The sequence below is a fragment of the Punctularia strigosozonata genome, assembly GCF_000264995.1.
Source record: "Punctularia strigosozonata HHB-11173 SS5 unplaced genomic scaffold PUNSTscaffold_10, whole genome shotgun sequence".
In the NCBI taxonomy this organism is placed as follows: domain Eukaryota; kingdom Fungi; phylum Basidiomycota; class Agaricomycetes; order Corticiales; family Punctulariaceae; genus Punctularia; species Punctularia strigosozonata.
The window spans coordinates 855,769-879,575 of NW_006767442.1; the positions used below are offsets into that span (position 1 = coordinate 855,769).

Below are 23,807 nucleotides of genomic sequence, written 5' to 3' on the forward strand. Positions count from 1 at the left end.
AGCGCCTTAGTATTTGAGGAGATGAGGAAGTCTATATATGCTGTGAGGGGAAGAAGGTCAAGGCCGCTTTAGCACAGTGGTAGTGCGTGTCACTCGTATTTGCGAGTTCATGACAAGGTCGGTTGTTCGATCCAGCCAAGCGGCATTGAGTTTTACCATCCCTAATCTCCATTCCTACAGAGGACTGGCAGCGTTTTTCACCGAGATATCCATAACTTGAACTAAAAGCCTAGCCACTGTGTACGGTATTTAATGCGCAGACACTTGGTTCGGAGCCACGCGAGACGCGACGCCACCTGACGCGCACGACTCGCTCAAACACGTTGTCGTCCCGGCCCACACGAATCGATGACCAGGCGCAAGGGGAAGCACTCTACTCAGCGACAAACTCCGGATGACGATGATATGCAAGAATGGCCTATTCACGGCATTGTTGGTACGCTTACTCCCTTCATGTCCGTATCTGATGAGTCTGCGGCCGACGCGTGAAATCGTAGGCGAGGAGACGCACGCTGCATATCCATGCAATCGCACAAGGTACGCGTTTTAGTCTTTAAAATATACACTACGCGACCTGACCTCCAACAGGTATTACGAAGTAGGTTTACAGTATCCCGGGATGGACTCGTCAGAAAGGCTTGACCTCCTATGTTCAGGTCAGGTGGGCGAACTGGGTAGATGCGGACGACACCGATACCACTTGGATCACGGCCGGCGGCGCGGACCTTTCAGACCGTCCGGACCTCGTTGATGCTTGGGAATCTCAACAAGACGACAAACGACGGAGGGCCGCAAAAAGCACCGTCATTCCCATCGACACGCTGGTCCGAAGCGATTTCCATATGCTTCCAACGGCGTGGCGCGCTTTGGGCCTGGAAGAGCGCTTGGAGGATTGGGAGGAGAGGAAGGAAAGGAGAATCGCGAGAGGGGAGTACGATGCCAGAAATTGGGGCAATTTCGTTCCCGGTGACCTGAGTGACGAGGACCGAGCGACTCGTGGACGCAGGCGCAGACGGAGCTTGTCGTCAGAACGCGAAAGATCGGATTCGCGGCCGAGGGAGCAAGATATCCGACGGCCGTCTCAGAGACCGCGTCTGAGCCACGCGCCGAGCGATGGGACATCCGCAGGACCTCGGACGGCGCCAGTGGCCTCTTCTCGTCAGCCTAGTCAGCCAACAAACACGCGGAAAAGGCTTGCTGTTGAAATTCCCGCTTCATCTATCAGGATCGGGCCTCCGAAAAAGCGCAGGACCTCAGCGGCCCCGTCTCCAGCGGCAACCGACGACGAGAGCATGGACGAGGCGCCCGCTCGTTACCGGTTTGGCCCCGCGAGCGCGTTTTCCAGGAAGTCTGCCCAGGGATCGACTCCGGCGTCAAGCAAGGCCAGTACTGATTACATATGCACGTTTTTTTTTTGGTTTGATTCTCATCTCGGTCGCAGCCAAACTCCGTGCCATCGTCATCGCGTGGAGGCTCGTCGGCACCTGGCCCTTCATCCTTGACCTCAAGATCCTCGAGAACGCTGGTCCATTCCTCGGCACAGGTATGCATTCAGGCCACTACAGTGGATCGCACCTCACAGTGCCATTTGCCCTTCGTGGACCTCCCAGGACGCAACGTCTATCAGTTCTCGAACTCTGCAAGCTACAAGCTCTGCGTCGAGCTCAACTGGTGATCTTGCACGCATGTCAGTACGTCGCGGTCGCTGCGTTCTTGTTCTGCCTAACTAACATTGGTATGCACAGCCCGCCAGGAAATCCCAGCCTTCTCTGCGACGCCGACCCTCTCCGGACTACAATTCTATCCTCTCCGCGCTGCCCTTGGAAAATGACGACGGCAGCGACTACATGTTTGGTAGCAACTCTGATCACGGTGGCGACTCCAACGCCGACGACGAGTCCGACGGTGTCCAAGAGGCCCGTAGACGACTCCGCGCGCTGCCCAGCCGTTTGTCGGAGGTTCAAGGGAAAATGGCGCCTTTGGCGTCACGGTCGACGGCGCCAAATCGTCCATCAAAAACGTCTTTCAGTAGGGCCTCAAGTAGCACCCCGCGCTCGACACAATTGTGAGCTACCGAATCTTGTACAAATGCCACAAAACGGGCCCAATCAATGGACTGATGGTATATAGAAGTCGACGTCAAAAGATCCAAGCTGATTGGGATGAACTGTGTAATCTTCATCACGCTGAACGGGTCATGATTGTCAACGATGTTGACGACGAAGAGATCCCTCCCGGCCTGGAGAATTTCAAATACACCGAATTTCGGTACAAGTTGTACGCGTTCCTCTTCATCCTTGGCGCTGATCGCGGTATCCTGACGTGGCGCTCCTGTCCGTTATGCAGCAGCGCCGCCGTACCTAACCCAAGTGACGAAGCATTCTTCGTCTCGTGTGAATGTGCGCCCAACCCGAAGAGCCACAGAAGGCAAAACCTATGTGGTGATGCCAACCAATGTGGATGCCAGGAACTTGCCCAACATCCCGAGGACGATGGAAGGAGGCAGATCGCTTACACCCCTCAGGTACCACTTCGGGGCATGGGTCGATCATATACATTTCCTAACCATGCTATATACAGGGTTTGTTCAAAGTTACGGCTTGGAGGCCTACTCTAGTCGTTGAATGCAATAAGGTAAAGGGCCTGGATTGATAGTTGATTACTCCCTGCCGAAGCTGATAGTATATCCTAGAAATGCCACTGCGCAAGCACCAGGTCGTCCTGCCTGAACCGCGTCTCTCAACGTCCACGAAGCATACCAATAGAAGTCTTCAAAACGGCTAATGGGCGTGGATGGGGCGCGAGGACTGACAGAGTCACGACCATCCCGGAGGGAAAGGTCCTTGGCTTGTACACGGGGTGTGTTACCTCTTTTCGTGTCTTGCTGCCGGTTTGGGGACTGATCATGAAGGACCTCTCGTCTTCAGGGAGGTCATGTAAGAAGCTTATCTGGTTATGGAGAATAATAGCCACTTTGCTGATGACAGTGTGCAGCCGTCGTTCATCCATCCCGCAAATGAGCAAGCTGCACAAATCATACATGTTTGATTTGGATGCACAAGAGAATCAGGACAGTGACGAAGGCGACCAGGACCCTGACAGATACTCAGTCAGTGCATATGAGTATGGTATGTGTTACCTGATTCAACCCCATCACTAACAAGAGTGACTGACTGACTCCCTTTGCAGGTAACTGGACACGATTCGTTAAGTATGTGGCAATAAGCATAGACAACAAGCAAGTCTTGCTGAACCCACATTCAATAGCCACTCTTGCGAGCCCAACGCCATGGTATACTCCGTCATATTCGACACCATCCCGGAAGTTAGTGAACGCAAACTATCAAGTGTCTCAATTTGATGCTTCATGCATACAGAACCGCATATACTATCTGGTGTTTGTCGCCAAGAAAGCTATACTACCGCACACTGAGATCACGATTGATTACAGCCCGCAAGACGCCGGGAAGGGTATGAAGGGTAAAGAAAAGCTGCCGCCTGGTTCCAAGGAATGCATGTGCGGCGCCCGATCTTGTCGTGGCTACCTCAGGGTATAAACCACGGTGATGTTTTTTGACACCTGACTACAACACCTGACAAACTGACAAACTTTGAGATAGCCAATCACCCAAACATGCCAGCAAGAACGGAATTAGATAGAGACAGTCTTATCCTGCCATATGGATCACCGTTCTGGGCTTACCTCCGATTTTCCACGTGACATTCAAATCAGTAACGCAGAGCATCACCGGGTTCAGGCTCAGAAAACAATAAATGATACGAGAACAATCATTATACGGCCTGCACATATGCATAGTATGCATATAGTGATAATATAGACCGCAAACCTCGTCACAGTGCCCTACTATCATCGAACCAGTGTTCCTATCGAAAACAGTATTTTGCGTGGGATTCAAAAGTGTGCCAAGTAATCTCGGATTTTGTAGGTGGTCATGATGTGTTCTCACATGGGGCATAATGACATGTACTCTACTGATTTTTATGTGAGGGAGCAAGGCTGCTACGAATATCTTCCTGCACGAAGAGGATGGAGATCCTATCGCTGTCACAGCTCGGTAACGTCGCAATTGGCGGGAGAATAGGGGCTATTTGTGACACTTTGTGACGAAGCCTCTGTTCATGTTGCACATTATCTGCGTCCACCACAGCACATAGGTCAATTAAAACCAGATAAAAGGGGTCCCTTTTATGCCTATCAGTTCCCTATTGTAGCCTTGTCAGCCAGAAATGCCTCCTCGTAAGGATGCTCTGCCAAGTCAACACCCGTGAGAAAATGGGATCTTCGGGCTCTTTCCTGCTTGACGTCGCTCCACCTATATACTTCCCTCTACTAGCGACACAGAGTTATGTATGGTACAAATAGCTACTACAGGAGCATTTTCTGGTGATTTAAGGTGGGGTGTGGACGCGTTGATAGTCAAAATGGTCAGAATAGGACGCGGGGTACCGATAGGAACACTGGTTCGATGATAGTATCAAACCCATATCATATTTCTACAAGATGCATGAATCAATGCCCTTTAAGCACGGTCCTTATCTCCATAAAATTCATCGCTGTATGAGAACCTACGCATGTGTTTTCTGGTCGCAGAGATGTCCACAGGACCGGTTGTTCCCCAAGTGCTGCTGGGATGTGCCGAGGGGACAGCGTTATCATCACGCCGTGCTGCAACACGAATGAAAATGATGTTGAACGATATGCCGGTGAACTGCAGTAGCTACAGTTGTGGCGCGTCATTTTCAGCCTCTCGCTACGTGCATCCTTGCTCAGGTTATTGTAGCCTCACCACAGCTCATAACTTCTCCAAACCTCGTCAATGCATTGCTGTCCATGTGCACTTGAAAGCTTGTTGATCAATATACGATCATTTTTGTTTCTGAAAATCTCGTCACCAAAAATTGAAACAGGGGCTGTACTGCCTAATTAGGAAGGCTATATGCCATATATGGTAGTCTCGTCACTTCGCCCGTCATCTGCGGTTCTCCAGCTGCATTGCAGCAATGACCTCCGCTGGAACACCTACGCGGCGATGCTGCTTATACTTTCTGTTTGCAAATGCAGCCTGTTCCACATTGAGACCCTTGCTGGTGTCACTAAGGTGTTGGTGAATGTAAACATGGAGATCGGAGAAAGCACTCACCGATAGGCGTCAACATATCGCCACGATTTGCGAAAAAACCGTCGTATTGTGGCGAGATCACAAGAATCAAGACAATGGGGAACAAGATCCTTTGCGGTCTTGAATTTACCATCCGCAGCATCCCTATAGCCTGCACATGCAACATATGAACAAATATGTAGCATCACAATTTTGACACTCACGGTACTTTGCATAACCCCAAACCATTTCGATAGGATCCATTTCGCAATGAAATTTCGGCAGAAACATACATACCTGTCCTTCCTGCTCGAGCACCTGTCGGATTAATGGCTTTTCATTTGCAAAGTCTTCTTGCAGAGAGAGCACTCGGTATACACAACACCAATCTTCACGTGCCGTGTCCAAGTCAGGCCCGTTTGCTGCTGCGACATCATCATCAGTCACTGATGTGTCCTGCCCAGTTGCTTCGGCGATTGCGATCCGGCGTTCAGCATCAAGTTTAGCCTGTGATTTTGTGCACATCTGACACTTCCCCAGGGGTTTGAATTCTTTGCCTTTCTTCGTCGGCTTCCGTGTCTCCGCTTTCTCCTGATAGATGTCCCAAACTGAAACACGCTCCTTCAAAACCTGTACCATGCCTTTTGCCTTTCCTTGGAGCTCTTTGTCGTGGTAATCGGCAGGAAACACCATGACCTGCTTCTGACCACGGGTGTCTGCTCGGCCTGGCCTCGGAGCCGGATTACTTTTGGGTATGATTGTATCCCGGAGACATGTTTGCTTTCCACCGGGGCCGACATTCATGTTGTTTACATTCAGTGCATCCACAGCGAAGCCTTCATGAGATGCCGAGCAGTCAAAGACCCAGACACCAATCTTGTCTGGGAACATGACCTTGAATATTTTGATTGCATGTCGGAGCTGTGTGATCAGCTGGGGCAAGTCCCACCACGAATCATGGTTTTTGCCGGGGTAGATTATTTTCCGTGCATCAGTGACTTGAAGACGTTGCTCTGCCGGCAACGCCTCTTGTTCTGCCCGCTGCACGCCATTCAGTGCAAGGCGACCTGATGGCTCGCAGATGAAGTCGGAGACGTGTATCGCACGGCCATTGCCCTTCTTTTTGATGGGCTGCTGGTCAGCCTTCAACCACATGCGCCTCCTGTACTCGTTTGTATGGAAGATGGTCTCATCTTGTGCAATCCATACGTGCTCCTTCTCTCCAGGATTCAACTTTGGTGGAATACTCTCAAGGTCCGGGCCATCGTATCGAGTCATGAGCCTATGAACCACCGTGGTTGTCAATTCGTTATGCCAGCCCAGTACTGACAGTGCTCGTACCTCTCGTATCTTTCCATCTCTGCCAAGAATTCAGTGCGAGCTGCGACGACATCTGGACGTTCGTGGCCATCGAAGTAAAGTCCCTTTTTGACATCTTTGCATGTATACCCCAGTTTCCGAAGCCAATTCTGCGCTGTACGCTCACAAATGCTGCTTTCTTTCCCAGTGTACCCCAGTGCAGGTGCGATCACATTGTTCACTTCGCGCATGAGTGAACGCGGTGTGATATCGCCGAGATTCTTTGCAGCAAGATACACGCGGACCTTCTGCATGACATCCTCATTGTCAAGTAGTGAATGTTGTCCACCATGACGAGTACGGCACCGGGGCAAAGGGAGATGATGATGACGGAGCAGGTAATGCTCATTACGACGTATGCGGCGGGCAAAATGAGGTTTCTTGCCCATGGACTTCGCGATGGCCAGACTCGCTTGCAAGCACGGTCTCTTGCATTTTGGATGTGCTCGATATCGCTCGCGCAACTTCACATATTCCGTTACAGCTGTAAGATCAACAAGTGTCTTCATAGAGCGGGATGTGCGAAGGTTCTTGATCCGCTTCAGGCATTTTTCGATGATCTTGCTCAGACTTTGAAGATTCGACTCAGATTCCTCTTCACAGGTCTCATCATCAACATCGTCCGACAGCAGCTCAACGTGTTCCTGCACGAATGGCTCGGTCTCGTCGTCATCGGGCTGGTCTTGCTCATCCGTAGACTCCTGGTCGGTCCGTCAGGTGAGCAGTCATGTTCTGTAGCATACCGCGGTCATCACTGACCTCCACCGCCAGCTCATCGATCTCTACTTCACTTCCGTCATCACGCTCATCCACACCTGCCACAATTACTTCAAGGTGCTCAATTGCAAGTCTCTCGAGCTGAAGTCGAAGCTCCGTTACGTCTCCGTCCTCAGCTTGATTCAATGATTCATCACTTGGGTGTGCCGGCTCAGGACTGGGTGAACGTGAGCGCCTTCTCTTCCCCTACAGGTCTGTTTCAACACGATAGCACAGGATATCGGGAATGTGTGGACTCACCAAGCTGAAGAACCCATCAATTTTCTTACATCCCCTTGCCGCTTTCTCCCATTTTACGTGCTGGCGCCATTGTGTCGTGCGGGAGTCTCCTCGGTATATCGGATTTCGGTTGGACATCTAACCATAACCAGTGAGCACACTTAACCGATGCATACACGTTGCTTATCACCTCTTGTTCACCAGAACCAATGACCTCTACGGTCAAATACTGCGTTAAACGGGTCTGAAAGCGGGTCTTCAGTGCCGCAAGCAACGTGGCATCGTCTTCGTCGTCGTCTGATATATCATCACTGTCCTCAGTCCATTCTGAGTCGTCCTCGGTATTCATCATGACCGAGTCCGAGCCAGCAGTGACCTTGTTGGCAAAAAGGTCCTTGGTACGTGGCTTCGCTCGAGCAATTCTCTGCTTTTTGGTGGGACGGGCCATAATGCGTGCTCTCTGGTAGAACCTCAACACGAACAGAGCTCAGTGATTTCGTGTCCGGAACTCTCCAGGGGTTCAGTAGTGTCGGAGAGTGGTTTTAGATACGAATAAGACCCCGGACATGTACACTCTCAGCGCAGGAGGCGAGCCACGACGTCTGACGAAGTCTGTATCGTGTACGGCTATTTTGGCGCAACCCATTACTATATATACGTGATCTGCGCTGCCGTTGGCGTAGTGCGTCAAGTGCTGTCCGACTCCATACCGTTTATGACCAACATACTATCCGATTCATGCTCCCGAAATTGAAACAAGAGCCGAAAAATCGAAAACCGCAGATTTGGCAGCAAACACCATGTTTCACGCCTAAAGTCGCGCCGGCTCGCTCAAAATGAAAAATTGAGCCTTCGGCGGAGGTGCGGCTTGTATCAGGCTGCAACTGTAGTGTCGGGATTACCGCATGAGAATGATTGTAATGACTATAGAACAAAGAACTTACAGCAGCGCCAAGAGGCATTACTAGATCGCTCGCTTGTGAGCTCGAAGGGGTTAGAGTGACAGCGATTACCGCAGTTATAAGAGCGGTATATGCCATCCCGGACTCTAACACGATGCGAGCAGCATAGTGTGCAGGATCTCGGCGTGCGCTCTTGTCGTTAATATTGAGGGCTCCGGCAGCCTTGGATGTCCTATGCAGGCGGAAAGCCAGGAGGCCTATGGATGCATTTTGAGCACACAGCACGCCGAAAACAGACATATAATCACCAGTGGGGAGAAGATTCGTCACGAGAATCAGAAAATAAAAGGTCACGGAAAGTGCACCAAGCCATGGGATATCCCCGGAATTGGATGGGCCCATTGCGAGGATGACCTGAGCACCGATGACTGTCACAAACCAGAGAACTGCGTTGACCAGCCAAAGGAAACACGGCAGAAGGATGATACGCCAGCTATGGTCATATACAATGAAGGAGCGGTAAATCTATAAGACGATTTTCAATCTTAATTGCTATGGACAAAGTGCACGTGTAAGAATTGTACACGTACGAGCATCGCATCCCCTAGCAATATTTGGAGGAAGGTTAGAACTTGCTAGCGTCGAAAGTGGTCAACCATGTGTTACCAACACAGTCGACAGATCCACTCACATGGGCGGGAGTATATATCTTGTTCAGGCCGTCTGAGAACGATATCATATGCACCATTGCGAATGGATGGATTTTGTCCGCGATGTGGAGGCTAATCCACAAGGTGAAGGCGACGTCGCATGTGCCGATTATGAACATCACGCTGGAAATGACCACGAAGAGAAGTCTGGATGTCCAAGCATTACCGACCGAAAGCAGCACTCGGATAACATGGAAAAATGTTGACAGCAGCACTCCCCAAAGCACCAGTTCAGTGCAGAGAGTGATGAGCAAGGACATCCAAATTGCCATCATTTCTTCTTGGACGCCTTCCAGCTGGGCGTGCGTCAACGCCATTTGTGCCTAACAAATGAAGGGGCTATGAAGGAATGAGATGCCGTGGGTCCGGCGAAGGAAACTGATGTCTCGATCTACGAGGGATGAAGATACGAAGAATGCCGCCGAAGCGCAATGCTCTCCAGAGAGCGAGAGAATCTCCGAAGGGAAAAGAGCAGGGGAGCGGTTGTTCGGCGAAGAAATATATGTATCATATGTATGCCGTTGCGCGAGTGCTTGATCAGCGAATTGTATGCGCCACATGATCATCATGAGTCGTTGACTTCAATGCAGGTAAGAGCTATTCGTGGACGTTCTTCGCATCCGAGCGCCGGGAACCAGTTGGCACCAACAACCCAATGCGGCTGGAATGATGAGCCAATCATGATCCACGAGAGGGGCACGCACGATCCAATCACGTAACGTCGACCGATTGCTGCTCGATTCCTGCAAGACGGTCGAGTTGGCACGCGAGTAATCGATAATTCATTCAGCAAGCACGATCTTGGATGCACGAAACCGAGAGTGATATCATATGTATCCAGATAAGGGTCGACCAAGAGCAAAGCGTCTAGATGGGCGTGGGATTGAAGCAGTCCGGGATAGCAGCGAATGGGGCTCTCGGGGCTCTCGCTCAAGGGGCCGACTATATGCAGCCCATATCAGTTGTCATGTTCCTGTCCTTGCTGGCGGAACCAAGCCTATGGACATCATACAAGATCATGCAACCTAAGCGCGCGCATTCATAGCCTCCTCACGAATCCAGAAATGACTGCCCACCTCCAGCTATCCTCCTCAAGGGGACTGATAGGACTGCGTCCACTTCCAGTACCGTAGTCATTCCTGGTGTTCAGCTTAAAAAACCCTCCCCTTTCGCTGCCTTGACGAACGTCCTGATCTTTTCTACGTCCTTGCCATTACCATCCGCAGTTTCCACGCCACCACTGACATCGACCGCCCAAGGTCCGACACGTTCCACAGCCTCGCGCACGTTATCGGGCGTGAGGCCGCCAGCGAGGATTATGGGCATGGGCCGTCCGGGTTTCTTCACATCCGTCTCCACGCCTACGGTGGGCAGAACGTTATTTTGGACTGGACCTGGGATAGGGTGAGAAGAAGGATGTGCTGTGTCCACTGTTATCTCGCCCACTTGCACGATCGTCTTGGCCAGGTCCAAGTCGACGATTTTGCCGCTCCCGCCGCTTAGTCCGCTCGCGTCTTCGCGTACGGAGTCCAGCAAGACGAACTGATGTAAGCCCGCGCGGGTGATACCCTCCAAGCCTCGCCCATGTCTGTCAACGTGAAAGACCTTTACTACCGGAACGGGTAAATGCTTCACCCATTCCGAAGGCTCGGATCCATGGAGCTGCACCATGTCCAATTGGGCAACAGATACGACGTGCTGAATATATGATAGCGGCTGATTCTGGAAGACGCCCACGAGCAACGGTCGCGAAGTCCTTGAGGCTATGGTCTTTGAGAGGGTGCGAGCATGTGAGGTAAACCAGGGCTCGTTTTCGATATCGTCGGCAGTGTCAGGCGGTGGCGGCAATGGCTGACTGGCGCGAGTCGCACGAACCGCGGAAGATATCTTCTGGGCCTGCTCGAGCGATATCGCCCTTTTGCTTGAAGGAACGAGCATGAGCCCGAGCATGTCCGCGCCAGCTTCTGCGGCGGCCAGCGCCTCCTCTGGCTGCCTGATCCCGCATATCTTCACAAGGGGTACCTTGTTCACGTCCGTATGCACCTCCGGCCAATCCAGCAATTCCCGAATGAACGCTCTCGTATCGTTTGCCCTCATGAGGCTCTCTCCTACTAAGACGGCGCCGACGCCTTGAGAGACATACTGCCGCACATCTTCGGGCGCGGAGATTCCGGACAGCGCACAGAGAACGACGTCCTTGCCCTTGGTCATGTCAGCGAGGCGGGAGGTCGTCCCCATATCAACGTTGAAGTCGTGTAGGTTCCTGTTGTTGACGCCGATAATACGGGCGCCAAGCTCGAGTGCACGCTCCATCTCTGCAGCGCTGTTCACCTCAACGAGGGGTTCCATACCCAATGAGAGAGAGTACGCGTAAAGCGCCGCAAGACGTTCAGGGGATAGCATCGCTACGATCAATAGAATGGTATCCGCTCCGTTGAGACGCGCTTCGGCGATTTGGTACTCGTCGAGGATAAAGTCTTTCCGCAGGACCGCGGGCCTGTTCGGTAATGTGGAGATGACTTCGCGCACAAGCCGCATGTCGAGGAGAGTACCTTTGAACCACGTAGGTTCCGTGAGCACTGAGATGACCGATGCTCCAGCAAGGGCATACGTGAGCGCTTGCTGGGCTGCGTTGGTGTTCATCGCAATCGCGCCTTTAGACGGGGACGCGCGCTTTATTTCGGCCATCAGCGCCGGCGTGCGGGACTTGAGTCGGTTTACTACCGGGACGAGGGGAGGAGCGAGGTGCATAGAGAGTAGGGTCGCGAGGTCTGCCGGTGTCGTCCCAGGGGTGGCTTTGGCAATTTCGACATCGCGCAAGCGCTGGGCGTAGATTTTGTCAAGGATGGACGGTACCTTCGAGTTGGTCGGTAATGCAGTGCCGTTTGCAGAGGGTTTCGGGTCGAAAGCTGGCAGTTCAGGGTCCAAGACTCCCAGTTGGGGGTTTTCCTCCCAGGTGCCGCCTGTCATGGTAAGGAAGTTCTTGACAAGGTCGTCCCCTCCTTCGCTCAGAATACTCTCCGGGTGATACTGCACGGCTTCGAGTGTGTACTTCCGGTGCCTTACGCCCATGATGACTCCCCTGCCTTCAGTGATGGCAGTAACTTGGAGGTCGTCAGGGAGCGTTTTGACCGCTGCCGAGAGGGAATGATATCGAGTGGATTGTATTCCTTGCCGGACGTTCTTGAAGCAACCTCGGTTATCGTGCGAGATACGAGAGAGTTTTCCGTGCATGATTTCTCCAGCATACCTGTTCTTCGGTCAGTAGGCTTTGTGGTAAGGCGCCTGGAGAAGGACATACCCTATTTCGCCACCGAAGACGTCTACTATGCACTCTAAGCCCATGCAGACGCCAAGTACGGGAACCTTGCCCGTAAAGTGTTTAATTGCTTCACGGGAGATGCCAGAGTCAGTTTTCGGGTGTCCTGGTCCGGGGGAGATGATGAGATGCGAGATTTGGAGTTCAGGGAGAGCTTCGACGGGTATAGCATCGTTACGGATGACGGTCACTTTGGCGCCAAGTAGGCAGAGTTGTTGGTACAGATTCCAGGTGAAGGAATCGAAGTTGTCGATCATGAGTACATCCAGGGGGCCCTGTAGATTGGGCGGAAGGGTTGAAGTCGACATGATGGTCTAACTGAAGGTTTGGGAGCAACGGATGTAATGCTACGAGACGTTATAGCCCGGCGATTATGAACGCAGAGGTGCGAGGGCCGTCCAAGCCCGACCAGTGGGCCGAGTCAGCGAGTTGCAAGAGACGAAACATCGCTCATGTCGATGCGCGTCTTTCTCCTTCGCTCCTGACTGCAATCTGCAATAAGTCTCGATCGGCTACTGCTCCTGTCTACATGTCACTTGACACGGTCGTCTACAATCCGCCAGATGCCCTCGATGCTGGCCAGTTCAACACTATGGAGCTCCGTCCATGGGACAAGCCGCAGCACGACAACGACAAGGTCATATACTACCACAAGAAGTACGATTCGGTTCCTCAGCTCCCGGTTGGGCTCACCTCGCTCGACGCCGACAAGGGCGCCAACATTCGCATCCGCGCTTTGACCAGTGAGGCCACAACCGAGTCGTTCAAGGCCTCCCTTCAGAGTTGGGCGGACACCACGCTCTACTCCGCCTCCATGACCTATCTCGAGAAGAGCGCCCGCTTCAGCCACATCCAGACGGGTGTCTACAACACTCAGGAGACGCGTCCCTGGAACCAGCCTCAGCTAACGCAGTCGAAGCGCATTGACTTCGCCGTGCCCTTCGCGGCTCCGCCCAAGGTGATCACTTGGCTCCAAGCCCTCGACATGGGCAACAAAAAGAACTGGCGCATCAAAGTCTACCCGAGCGACATCGACGCCCGCGGTTTCACCATCCACGTCGATTCTTGGGCCGATTCCATCCTCTACTCGGCCGGCGTCACCTGGCTCGCCTACCCCGCCGACCAGCCCGGTGTTACTAGCGGCTCTTTCAACACCCAGGACGTGCGCCCTTGGGACGAACCCCGCGATGACACCTGGGGGGTCTTCCCTTTTTCTCCCGCCACCGCGTTCGAGAAGACGCCAAAGGTCATCATGGCGCTCGACTCGTTGGATTACGGCGCCGCCAAGAATTTGCGGGTGCGGCTGAGCACGTCGTCGGTCACCAACTCGGAGATGACGTGGCATCTGCAGAGCTGGGCTGACTCGATTATGTACAGCGCGGGCGCCTCGTTCTTCGCGTGGGCTTGAGCTATCAGTGAAGTGGTCAACTCCAATCCTCGCCGTCGTTGCTTTCTTTGTAACATTACGTCACGAACGCGCCTTGAACACTGTCTTTACCAGACTGTACGATGCATAGTTGTAAGTAGGTAGGTGGGATATGAATGAAGTTGCCGTTTTAGCGTTTGTTCTTCTTGCCCCACAGCGGACATGAACATCGGGATGCTCGATTCATACAAAACGTCAAATTCGGGCACAGCTTTTCGAATGACCGCAATCACGTTCAAGTGTCACTGCATTCACCGTCTTGTTCGTCGACCACCATCTGTTTCTGTGGGTTCATGCTCTAGATTTTCTATCCTTGCCATTTCTTCTGTAGGCTAGAGTGAGTCGCGCGTGGTCGCACTGAGCCTTTAGAACGACGCGAGCTTCGATAGTCAAGCCATAATCCACGATGCATCTGCCCGTGATCGGGAGGCTCTCGCCCCGCGAGTACCTCGCCGTCCTCCTGGGCTTCGTCTTCATCGTCGCCGAGAGCCTGCTCCGAATCGTCATTCTTTTTCTTCCCAATGCGCTCATTCAGTGGTTTCACGACCGCTCGCGAGAGCTCTTCAACACCTTCGTCGCTCCACCGCGGTCGAAGACGAAGGCCCGCGAGTTCAACGACCGCATCCGGATGGCGCAAGATTTCGGACAGCTTTGCGAGATCTTTGGATACTCTTTTGAAGAGCACGTCGTGATGACCAAGGACGGATACCTGTTGGGGTTGCATCGGCTTCCCTCCAAGAAGGGTCAGAAGAAGAGCCATCCCGGCACTAGCACCGGGAGACCAGTGAGCATCGCAACATGCATATTTATACCTGGAAGCTCTCGCTGACCGACTCTGTCTCAGGTTGTCTACCTTCACCACGGTCTGCTGATGAATTCGGACGTCTGGATGTGTCTCAACAGCGAGGAACGGTGCCTTCCCCTGGTTCTGGTGGAACAAGGATTCGATGTCTGGCTAGGGAATAACAGAGGCAACAAGTACTCGAAGAAGTCTACCCATTCTAGTCCGAACAGCACGAAGTTCTGGGACTATAGCATGTCAGTTGTCCACAATCAGCCTCTTGAGTGTGACTTATCTATCCTTTGGTATCTACAGTGACGATTTCGCGTGGCATGACATACCGGACTCTATCCACTACATCTTGGACGTGACTAAAGCGAACAGCCTCAGTTACATCGGCTTCAGTCAGGGAACCGCGCAGGCGTTCGCAGCCTTGAGTATACATCCTCAGTTGAACCAGAAGATCAATGTGTTCATTGCGCTTGCGCCTGCGATGAGCCCTCCTGGTCTTGCCGCACCTATCGTAGACGGCCTCATGAAAGCCTCGTGAGCATCCCCTAATCCTTCCAGGTCTTGTTTTTCGCGAGCGCTGATAGATTCATATGCGCAGCCCGACCACCCTCTTTCTATTCTTCGGCCGTAAGACCATCCTCCCCTCTGCTACGATGTGGCAGCAAATCCTCTACCCACCCATCTTTACGCGGCTCATCGACTCGTCGCTCGGGTTTCTGTTCAATTGGCACGGCCGCAACATTGCCATGTCACAGAAGATCGCGGCGTACGCACACCTGTACTCGTTCGCATCCGTCAAGTCGGTCGTGCACTGGTTCCAGATCATGCGCACGGGCACGTTCCAGATGTTCGACGACGACGTGATGTCCGCCATCCCGCTTCGGGGCGGGTCGAGCCCGTCGTACGTGCCGGCCAAGTTCCCGACGAAGAACATCGTCACGCCCATCGTCCTCCTCTGGGGCGACAGCGACAGCCTGGTGCACATCGACGTGATGATGCGCGAGCTGCCGGCGCACACCGTTGAGAAGAGGTTACATTCATACGAGCATCTGGACGTCCTGTGGGGAAAGGACGTCCACGTAGACGTGATACCGGAGGTGTTGGAGGCGTTGAAGCGGTATTGTGAAAACCCGGAGAGGTTGGACGGGTTGAGCAACGGCGTAGATAAGTTGGGAACGACAGCGTGAAGGTTACGGTAATATGAAGACCCAATAGACCAGCGATACCCTAGCGGACAATGTATATGGTGTGTACAAGAGGAATAGTTGCATAGGAACAACGCCCATGGATTACTTACTTGCGAGCGGCGTCGCAGTGAAAGGAAGACGACCGGATGACCGGACGATGCCGAATGCGGCACCGTGGTGGCAGAAGCTGAGCTTGCGTTGCGCCATCTCGCGCGCATCTCCGTCCCTTCCCTGCCTCGTTCACGCAACCCGCTCATCCTGCAGAACCATATCGAAGCTGAAAGAACAACTTTGATCAGCCCTGCGCCATATAGATTTCATGACGGGCTATCCGCTGGAGGCTCTGAGGACCGCAACAATCTCATGATGGTGAGAAGGCGTTGACCGCGCCGCCGAGATGGAGTGGGTGCCGCTGTCGCTTGGAATCTCCTCTGGAACGTCTTGGAACGCCCGCGCCGGCAGGCGGCATGGCTCGACAGTGGCCAGAGAGCTCGAAGACCCGTTCTCGGCCCGCCTTCCTGCGTCCGAGGCCCCGCGAGACTTTCCGTTGCGATGCTGCACTTGCCTTTCTGGGAAACTTGTCGTCAATGAGATTCGTCCTCACTTCGTCATGTCTCTCTGTCTGAGCTCGGGTTCCGGAATGGGGCTGATGTGCGCGGTAACGGACGACGAATATATGACGTGCGGAGGGGCCGTAGTTCCCCGCTTCCGTAAATACCCCCCAGGCAGGGTCCTCTTTTGCCATAACTCTCTGGGTTTCAGTCCTCTCATTGCTCAGTCCCTTCTCTCGTTTCTGGTCGTCTACTCGCAGAGCTGGGCTCTTAGAGATTCGTATAGAACGCAGGCTCCCTATCCTATTCTCTCTTCAACACCATATATTTTTTGCTCATATAAACCGCACTACCGTCATAATGTCGCTCAAAGCGGAATTGGAGACATGGTGTTCCGCGCTGGAAGCATACGATGCGGGCAGATATCAGGAGGCTCTAGACATCTTCGGCGTCAGTCATCGCATACACACCTCACCTTCCACATGCCGCTGATTGTCATCCGCTGCAGACCATCGCGGAGACATCGAGGATATTTATGAACATGGGCCTAATACATGCCACGGTCGGCGATCATGACGCCGCTGTTCGTTGCTTCGTTGAGGCGACGAGGGCGGACAAGTACCTTGCGATAGCGTAAGCCTCCTATCTTACCATGTTGCTAATGACTTTTGATGCGAAAACTGGGCCACCCAGTTATTTCCAGGCCGGGGTCTCGAATTTCCTTCTTGGCCAGTGGGAGGACGCCATCAAAGATTTCGATGAATCCTACCTCTACCTCAGGGGGAACAACACGATGTTAGTCTCAGTCTGAACAACAATACATCATGCTGACGGGGCTCTGCAGCTTCTATGAACAGCTTGGTCTGAACTTCAAGCTTTACAGTGCAGAAGTTCTGTTCAACAGGGGGTTGACCATGATCTATATGGGACGTGTGGAGGTAATATCCTTCATCCAAGATCACATTAAGCTTGGGCTGACTACGACCTCAGGAGGGCATGCGAGATTTAGAAGAAGCATATCGAGCGAAGGTGACCAGTGAGCACGACGTCATCAACGAAGCCATTCGCGATCGCGGATCAGGCTACACCGTATTCTCCATGGTGTGTACGCCCTCTCGCGTATTTCGTACTAGTTCATGATACTAATGGCGTGTGGCGTTTGTCAGCCTGTCGGTGTCCTCTTCCGACCACCGGAGAAGAAGGTACGGAACACCGCAGCGAAGGATTATCTAGGAAGAGCGGTAAGAGTTCCACGAGCTCGCAGCCACAATGCACCACTGATGCTGAACGTTTCCAAGAAACTCATCGCCTCTGACGACTCGCTCGACACGAGCGTGGAGTTCTCCGGCGTCTCGTTATTGAAGAAGGGTATATCACCGAGCAGAGTCTGGATCCAACAAGAAGTCATCACCGACGGCGCCGCTGGTCTGGGGAGGAGTCGAAGTACTGGTGCTGGTAAGCCATCTTCCGTCAGAATTCCAATCGTCAGCCGCTCATTGTTCACGATTCAGACCAACCGAAACCGCGGGAGACTACACCTATCAGTCCGCTCGCACGTTCAAATACGGCTCTCGGTCTGGGCACTCAGAGCAACCGCCCACCGCTGCAACCTCTTCGACAAGGTTCGTTGCGAAGGCCATACGCCGCGCCTTCTGGAGATATGCCGCCCATTCCGGTGGATGACTCGACATCTCCCGCCCGAGCTTCGCCAAACCCGATCGCAACCGAGAGGAAGTCGTTCAGCTACTACGAGGACGTCGTCGGCGCGTACGAGGATAAGCCCGCGGCTCCTTCGCCGATAAAGGAGACTCCCAGATCGCTGATCGACTCGTGGAGAATGGATGGGCCGCCCCGCACCAGGGTTGCGCGCACCGGTGGCCCGCCGCCTAGCAGCTACTACCCGCCGAGTATCGGAGGGGCCTCACTCGCGCGCAAGATGTCGCAGCGCACCGCCTTGATGCCGTCCGCGGGCTCGTTCCGCGCTGGTAGTGACTACGGCTCGGACGAGGGTCCGTTCGAGCTCGTCAAGATCCGCGTCAAGGTACGTAGTTCAGTACCTACCGCGAAGAGGTAGGCAAAGGGGACTGATGGTATATGTCCAGATGCACTATCAAGACGATCTGCGCGGAATGACGCTCACCCCGGAAACGCCGTACGAAGAATTCGTCGACCGCGTCGCCAAGAAGTTCGATGTGTCATCCTTGACATTGTCGCTGAAGTTCAAGGACGAAGACGGAAGCATAGTGTCCCTCCTCGATTCATCAGATTACGAGCTCGCCATTGAGACCGCCAGGGAGCACGCGAACGGAAGGCCGGAGGGTAAGCTGGAGGTGTGGTGCGACTAATGCTGAGCCCCCTTTGAGTTGGTGTCTCTCGATTCACTTTCATCGTCTTTGGGTTTTGAGTAGAAGGTCCGTGTCAGATATTGCGTCGCCTGCGTTTTCAGGCTGTTGTTATTTAGTCCTTCGTCTCTTTTCTGTACAAGTCTGTATCAATAACAAAGCCCCCTTCGTCACCTACGGAGAACGCAGGAGAATATGACAATCCTGCTTCTTATCCAGCTCACCGTTTAATTAATTCGATCCGAGTAGACAATACACGAGAGAAGACAGGACAGTAAGCGATAAACAACACGCCGGAAGGCATCGTCAAGTGTAACCCAAGTGTTATTGAAAGTTGAACAGAGGAGGAAGGAAGCTGCTGCAGAAGTGTATTGCATCAGAGGACATTGCTCGAGCGTGATGTGAAAATGCATGGACCCGGGCAAAGCAAGCCGGATGAGGTATACGATACTGAGATGATAGGTAACGGAGGAGGTCGATTCATATATCCATGCACCACACCTCGAGCTTGCCTTCCGGTTTGCCCTTGGCGCTCTCTCGCGCAGTCTCAATCGCGAGTTCGTAGTCTGACTCGTCCCGGAGAGAGACCTTGCCGCCGTCCTCGTCCTTGAATTTGAGGGCGAGGCCGCCAAGTGGTTTACCGAACTTCGACGTCACTCGCTCTATGAACTCTTCAAAGGGCGTTTCCGGCGTGAGCGCCATGCCCCGGACGTCGTCCTGATAATGGAGCTAGAAAAACGTCGCTAAGCATCTGTTCTGGCTGGCGCATTGTGGAGGTAGCCACATACCTTCACCCGGATTTTCACGAGCTCGAACGGCATGTCCTCGTAATCGTCCTCGAACGGCTCCTCGTCCTCCTCGCCGTATGGCCCGCCATATGAGCTCATACCACGCGAGCTCGGCGCGCTCCGCGTCCCCCTCCGCGTGAGCTTACGCCGCATGCTCCCGCCGCCGACGCTGCTCGGGGCATACGCGCTCGGCGGCGCGCGCGTCGACATTCCCCGCTGCGGCTGCGCGTTCGCGCGCGCCCACGCGCCGACCCGGTCCGACCCCGCAGCAGGTGCCGCGGCCGCGGGCACGCCGTTGGGAAGCGGCGGTGGGTCGTCGTCCGTCGTGTACGAGTCGATGTAGTCGTCGTAAAACTCGGTCAGGCGCGAGTTTCCCGGCGCCTTCGCGGGCGGCGCGGGTGCCGGAGCGTCGTCGGCTGGAGGAGGCCCGCCGGGTTTGCGCACGGAGAGCCCGCGCACGGGTCCGCCGAGGCCGCCGCCTGGGGGCGGCCGCGCGTTGGTCATCGTGTTGGCGCGGCCGACGCCGGCGCCATTGGGTGAGCTCGGTCCGTTGCCCGCGCCGTTCGCGTCGGGCGGGGGAGGGCCGCCGGGGGACAGTCCCTGAATGCGTTCGCGCGCGTTGGCGGGTACGTTGAGCGTCGTCTTGGCGCGTGCGAGGCCCGCGCCGCCGCCGCCGCCGAGCATGGGCTCGGATGGTTTGGGGAGTGCGGTGGCGGAGCGGCCGAGGGAGGCGCCGCTATCGGCGGCTGGGCCGCCCTCGATGAAGATACCGGTCGGGGTAACGCCTTGTTTGAGCCTGGTGACTCCTGAGAAGGTTGTGTAGGCTTCGGAGCTGTCGGATGCTGCAACGAGTTTCTGCGAGTTCAATAAATGTCAGATTGGGCCCGGTACTGTGGTGAAGGAAATGACATACGGCCTTGCCAAGATAATCCTTCGTCTTGACGTTCTTCAATTTGTTCTCCGACGGGCGGTACAGCACACCGACCGGGATGGAAAACACGGTGTAGCCCTCGCCGCGATCCTGGATCGCGTCGTCAATCACATTGTGCTCGTCCGTTGCTTTCTCCCTCCGAGCTTCTTCCATGTCCGCGAGGCCCTCCTGGACCTGGCCCATGTATATCTGCGAGAGGCCTTTGTTGAAGAGAACCTCGGCCGAGAAGAGCTTGAACTTGAGCCCGAGCTGCTCATAGTTGATCGCCTGGTTGCCGCGAAGGTAGAGGAGGGCCTCATCGAAGTCCTTCAACGCGAGCTCGTAGCGGCCGAGAAGGAAGTTGGAAACGCCGCATTGAAAGTACGCGACGGCGAGGTACTGGTCGAGCGAAACAGCGCCTTGGAACTGCTCGACGGCGGCTTCGTGCTCGCCCAGCGTCGCGTAGATCAGACCCATGTTTGTGAGAATCTTGGACGAGTCTGCGATGCGCTACATCGGAGATGGACGTGAGCGTGCATTTCGTACGGGAGAAGGTGGTTACGACGAGATCGGCGAAGGAGGGAACACGACGGATATCCGCAACATCTTATCGCGAGGCAGAAACGAGGCTGGCAGGGACGCTCACCGAGAATAGATCGAGGGCCTTCTCGAAATCCTCCTCGTCGTACGCCTTGAGGGCCGCGGCCCACGTCTCGAGTTCAGCCTTGAGAGACATCCGGTCGCTGCGCTTTCTGCCTCGTGTCTAATATGTGATCGGTTCGTGCGTCGTCGGTCGTGAAGCGATGGTGAGAGCTGGAAGGGCGAGGGTGCGGTGGCGTGCCAGACGCAGAGTCGTCGTTAATACTACTAAGGGTGTATTGAAGGTAAGGACGGCCGGGAGCCGCGAGCGAGTCGATGGGAATAGACAACGGAGGGTCGACCGAGTTGGAACAAGCCTGTGCCGCGCCGAGCGAGATCAGAGGTTTGCGCAAGAAGTCAATCAATCGGATCTCTTGCCCTCGAGGCCGAATACGAAGAGAAACTCTACGGAGCGGAAATAAACAAACGAAGGACGAGAAAGACGAAGGAGGACGACGGACGAGAGGAGCAGGCCAGGGAGCGCGAACACAGGGCGGTATTGACGCTGGGACTGCAGCACTACTGATGCACACGCCGGCGATGTCCTTGACGACCACGGCGGCGAGAGGGGCCCAATCGACCGGACATCTCTATCTTTCTGATCCCATCTAGGCCTGCGTATCTGTTTGCAGCGTAATACAACGCCTCTTGCGCTCTATCTCATCATCGCTTCATCATACCGTGGTGCGGGCAATACTATCCCCCTTGTTAGCGACACTTCATCGGCTCTGACTGTGCTTACTGTACCGCCATGATCGATCGACGTGAACGGCGTTTCATGGATAACGATTGCTCTGTACAAATTCGGATTACTTATGGTACTTGTAGTATTTATGCTGCCTGAGTATGCGCACAGTCATGGATATCTCCGCGACACCGCGATTACCGATGTGAACCACCCGTCCAACCATGAGATGAAAGGGAAAAGATCGAAACCACCGATTTACAACCCGTGCGACTTCCTGTGCCGACGGTGTCCATCCCGCCCACGGTTGCCGACGACCGTGACCGCGACACAGCGCTCTCCGTCGCTCGACACAGTATATCCTTCTTTGCACGTCTCTGCAACGACCGCCGTCAGCATTCTACCCCGCCTTGAACACATCGTAAAGCAGTGGATGCGACGCACTGATATGGCACTCGCCGCGGTAACAGCTCACGTCCTCCGCTTGTGGTATCGTGCTGCAGTCTCTCCCGCCATCCGCGGACCGCACGCCGTCGAGGCTTTCGCCCGCCGCGACGCACCCGCCACACTGCTCAAGACTCGTATGAGTGTTCACGCACTCGTACCCGCCCAGCGCGCCCTTCGCGTAGGTCGGACACGCCTTCGTCCCGGGGGGGCAATGCCGCGGCACGACGTGGCGCCTCTGAGCGTTGCCCGACGGGCTCGAGCTCCCCGCCGTTGTCGTCGCTGTCCCCGGAAGTCAGCACAACGCCTTCAGGCTTCACTTGACGACCGAAACTTACGGCACGCGCCGGTGGTCGAGTCCTGCGTGCAGCTCGAGAGCGCGCCGCTCTTGGCGGAACACTGCGACTTGTCCGTCGCACCGGGCGAGGAGTAACCCTGCTGGAAACTGCCTTCGTTCGGGCAGTTGAAGCAGTGCGTCTGCCCCGTCTGGTCCGTGTACCACCCGGCGCAGCACGTGCAGCACGATGTCGCACCATACACGTTATTGAAGGTACCCTATACGCGAACCAAGGCATTAGGACACGGAAAAATCGGGCATGCTCCAGAGTATGCGGCATACCTTCGGGCAGTTGGCGCAATCCTGCGTAGCCCCGGGCGAAGCGGAGTATCGCCCGGGTTGGCACGACTGCGGAGAGGTACGGCCCTGTCCATTACAGTACGTTCTGAAACGATTCAGATAAGCGCTACGATTTATGTGATGGATTTGTGGTAAGCTCACTCACCCTGCCGGGCAGATGGTGCAAGAGGCGCTGGCAGACGTGGCGCTGTAGTACCCCGACGGGCAGATGGTCTGCGATGTGGCCCCAGGCCCAGCTGCGAACCAACCAGCCTGGGCGGCCTTGCAAGACGTCGCGCCGGTCTCTGATGAAACGCCGGGTGAGAAGACGATGCATGACTCGTATAAAAGCCTCAACTCACGGTCCTGGTAGTATCCGCTGGGGCACTTCGTGCATGATTTCGACCCCGAGGCTGGAAAGAAAGTCGTGTCAATCATACGTATCGCAGGAACGAACGACGAGAATGCGCACTGCTGGTATAAGTGCCCTGTGGGCAGAACGAACAGGGCGAGCTGCCGGTGGGACTGTACGTCCCCGCCGAACATGTGTATGCCGACGCTAAGGGCAGGGCCGTCAACAGCGCGATGCCGAGAGCGCGAAGGTTGGTAGACGGCATTATCTTGCGCGAGGAAGGAAATGAAATAAGCGAGCTTGGGTAGTCCCTCTTGCTGACGAGCGAGGCCTTATAGGCGGCCCGCGCAAGGCGTAGACCAAGATGGATGATTCGCCGCATGAACCGTCGGGCTCACGGCAGGGCGACCCCATGGTAACGCCGTCTCTGTTGGATCGCCCTGGTCGAAGATAGGAGTGGCGAGCGTGCCCGACGTAGCACGACTCGATTCGTCTCAGAAACGCCGCAAGACAGTATATCCGCCCTGAATGATACATGATTACCCGCACCTAGGCTGCTGGGTTGCGGCCCGTAGATCGACGGTCATGCACGGAAACAGGGGTCTGGCGGGTGCGCCGAACAGGCACATCCGTTCTACCGACAACGCCGGCCGCTCGACGCTCATAGA

General features: G+C 54.6%; 8 protein-coding genes and 1 non-coding gene across 9 annotated transcripts; 5 read left to right on the plus strand and 4 right to left on the minus strand.

Moving 5' to 3' along the window:
• The first annotated feature begins 62 nt into the window (after window positions 1-62).
• PUNSTDRAFT_t79 lies at window positions 63-145 on the plus strand. The gene has a single exon. It is a non-coding gene; the product is annotated as a tRNA-Thr (tRNA).
• A 187-nt stretch (window positions 146-332) lies between these two features.
• On the plus strand, window positions 333-4,001 carry PUNSTDRAFT_54070 (SET domain-containing protein). The gene is made up of 16 exons (XM_007386074.1): window positions 333-436; window positions 498-537; window positions 589-598; window positions 657-1,382; window positions 1,442-1,543; window positions 1,611-1,687; window positions 1,746-2,065; window positions 2,131-2,277; window positions 2,347-2,524; window positions 2,581-2,634; window positions 2,693-2,859; window positions 2,928-2,936; window positions 2,995-3,128; window positions 3,190-3,211; window positions 3,268-3,563; window positions 3,621-4,001. Exons 7-15 carry the CDS (start codon window positions 1,848-1,850, stop codon window positions 3,359-3,361), a joined length of 1,023 nt encoding a protein of 340 aa, XP_007386136.1. The 5' UTR covers window positions 333-436; window positions 498-537; window positions 589-598; window positions 657-1,382; window positions 1,442-1,543; window positions 1,611-1,687; window positions 1,746-1,847; the 3' UTR covers window positions 3,362-3,563; window positions 3,621-4,001.
• Window positions 4,002-4,991: 990 nt separating this feature from the next.
• Window positions 4,992-6,988, minus strand: PUNSTDRAFT_72602 (uncharacterized protein; the record flags this gene model as incomplete). Its single annotated transcript, XM_007386075.1, has 4 exons — window positions 4,992-5,106; window positions 5,163-5,292; window positions 5,345-6,402; window positions 6,462-6,988. The coding sequence occupies 4 exons, from the start codon at window positions 6,986-6,988 to the stop codon at window positions 4,992-4,994; spliced, it is 1,830 nt and encodes a 609-aa protein (XP_007386137.1).
• Window positions 6,989-10,054: 3,066 nt separating this feature from the next.
• On the minus strand, window positions 10,055-12,714 carry PUNSTDRAFT_105798 (phosphoribosyl anthranilate isomerase; the record flags this gene model as incomplete). The annotated part of the gene is made up of 2 exons (XM_007386076.1): window positions 10,055-12,337; window positions 12,389-12,714. 2 exons carry the CDS (start codon window positions 12,712-12,714, stop codon window positions 10,234-10,236), a joined length of 2,430 nt encoding a protein of 809 aa, XP_007386138.1. The 3' UTR covers window positions 10,055-10,233.
• Window positions 12,715-12,998: 284 nt separating this feature from the next.
• Window positions 12,999-13,814, plus strand: PUNSTDRAFT_115184 (uncharacterized protein; the record flags this gene model as incomplete). Its single annotated transcript, XM_007386077.1, has 1 exon — window positions 12,999-13,814. The coding sequence occupies one exon, from the start codon at window positions 12,999-13,001 to the stop codon at window positions 13,812-13,814; it is 816 nt and encodes a 271-aa protein (XP_007386139.1).
• Window positions 13,815-14,099: 285 nt separating this feature from the next.
• PUNSTDRAFT_54073 (triacylglycerol lipase) lies at window positions 14,100-15,908 on the plus strand. Its single transcript, XM_007386078.1, has 4 exons — window positions 14,100-14,616; window positions 14,677-14,870; window positions 14,929-15,159; window positions 15,224-15,908. The coding sequence occupies exons 1-4, from the start codon at window positions 14,239-14,241 to the stop codon at window positions 15,810-15,812; spliced, it is 1,392 nt and encodes a 463-aa protein (XP_007386140.1). The 5' UTR covers window positions 14,100-14,238; the 3' UTR covers window positions 15,813-15,908.
• Window positions 15,909-16,723: 815 nt separating this feature from the next.
• PUNSTDRAFT_136506 (uncharacterized protein) lies at window positions 16,724-18,708 on the plus strand (the record flags this gene model as incomplete). The annotated part of the gene is made up of 9 exons (XM_007386079.1): window positions 16,724-16,813; window positions 16,872-16,996; window positions 17,057-17,158; window positions 17,208-17,301; window positions 17,354-17,464; window positions 17,530-17,604; window positions 17,662-17,818; window positions 17,875-18,404; window positions 18,466-18,708. 9 exons carry the CDS (start codon window positions 16,724-16,726, stop codon window positions 18,706-18,708), a joined length of 1,527 nt encoding a protein of 508 aa, XP_007386141.1.
• A 477-nt stretch (window positions 18,709-19,185) lies between these two features.
• Window positions 19,186-21,139, minus strand: PUNSTDRAFT_72366 (uncharacterized protein; the record flags this gene model as incomplete). The annotated part of the gene is made up of 4 exons (XM_007386080.1): window positions 19,186-19,434; window positions 19,494-20,348; window positions 20,407-20,913; window positions 21,050-21,139. The coding sequence occupies 4 exons, from the start codon at window positions 21,137-21,139 to the stop codon at window positions 19,186-19,188; spliced, it is 1,701 nt and encodes a 566-aa protein (XP_007386142.1).
• Window positions 21,140-21,985: 846 nt separating this feature from the next.
• Window positions 21,986-23,404, minus strand: PUNSTDRAFT_72005 (uncharacterized protein; the record flags this gene model as incomplete). Its single annotated transcript, XM_007386081.1, has 6 exons — window positions 21,986-22,104; window positions 22,172-22,434; window positions 22,500-22,726; window positions 22,791-22,893; window positions 22,954-23,092; window positions 23,260-23,404. The coding sequence occupies 6 exons, from the start codon at window positions 23,402-23,404 to the stop codon at window positions 21,986-21,988; spliced, it is 996 nt and encodes a 331-aa protein (XP_007386143.1).
• Window positions 23,405-23,807: the final 403 nt, after the last annotated feature.

Excerpts from the sequence above, each read along its gene's own strand:
- PUNSTDRAFT_54070 (XM_007386074.1), top strand. The coding sequence starts at position 1,848 with ATGTTTGGTAGCAACTCTGATCACGGTGGCGACTCCAACGCCGACGAC. Across the intron at positions 2,278-2,346 it reads ACCGAATTTCGGTACAAGTT|CAGCGCCGCCGTACCTAACC; the intron begins GTACGCGTTCCT and ends TCCGTTATGCAG. Across the intron at positions 3,129-3,189 it reads AGTCAGTGCATATGAGTATG|GTAACTGGACACGATTCGTT; the intron begins GTATGTGTTACC and ends CTCCCTTTGCAG.
- PUNSTDRAFT_54073 (XM_007386078.1), top strand. The coding sequence starts at position 14,239 with ATGCATCTGCCCGTGATCGGGAGGCTCTCGCCCCGCGAGTACCTCGCC. Across the intron at positions 14,617-14,676 it reads GCACTAGCACCGGGAGACCA|GTTGTCTACCTTCACCACGG; the intron begins GTGAGCATCGCA and ends ACTCTGTCTCAG. Across the intron at positions 14,871-14,928 it reads AAGTTCTGGGACTATAGCAT|TGACGATTTCGCGTGGCATG; the intron begins GTCAGTTGTCCA and ends TGGTATCTACAG.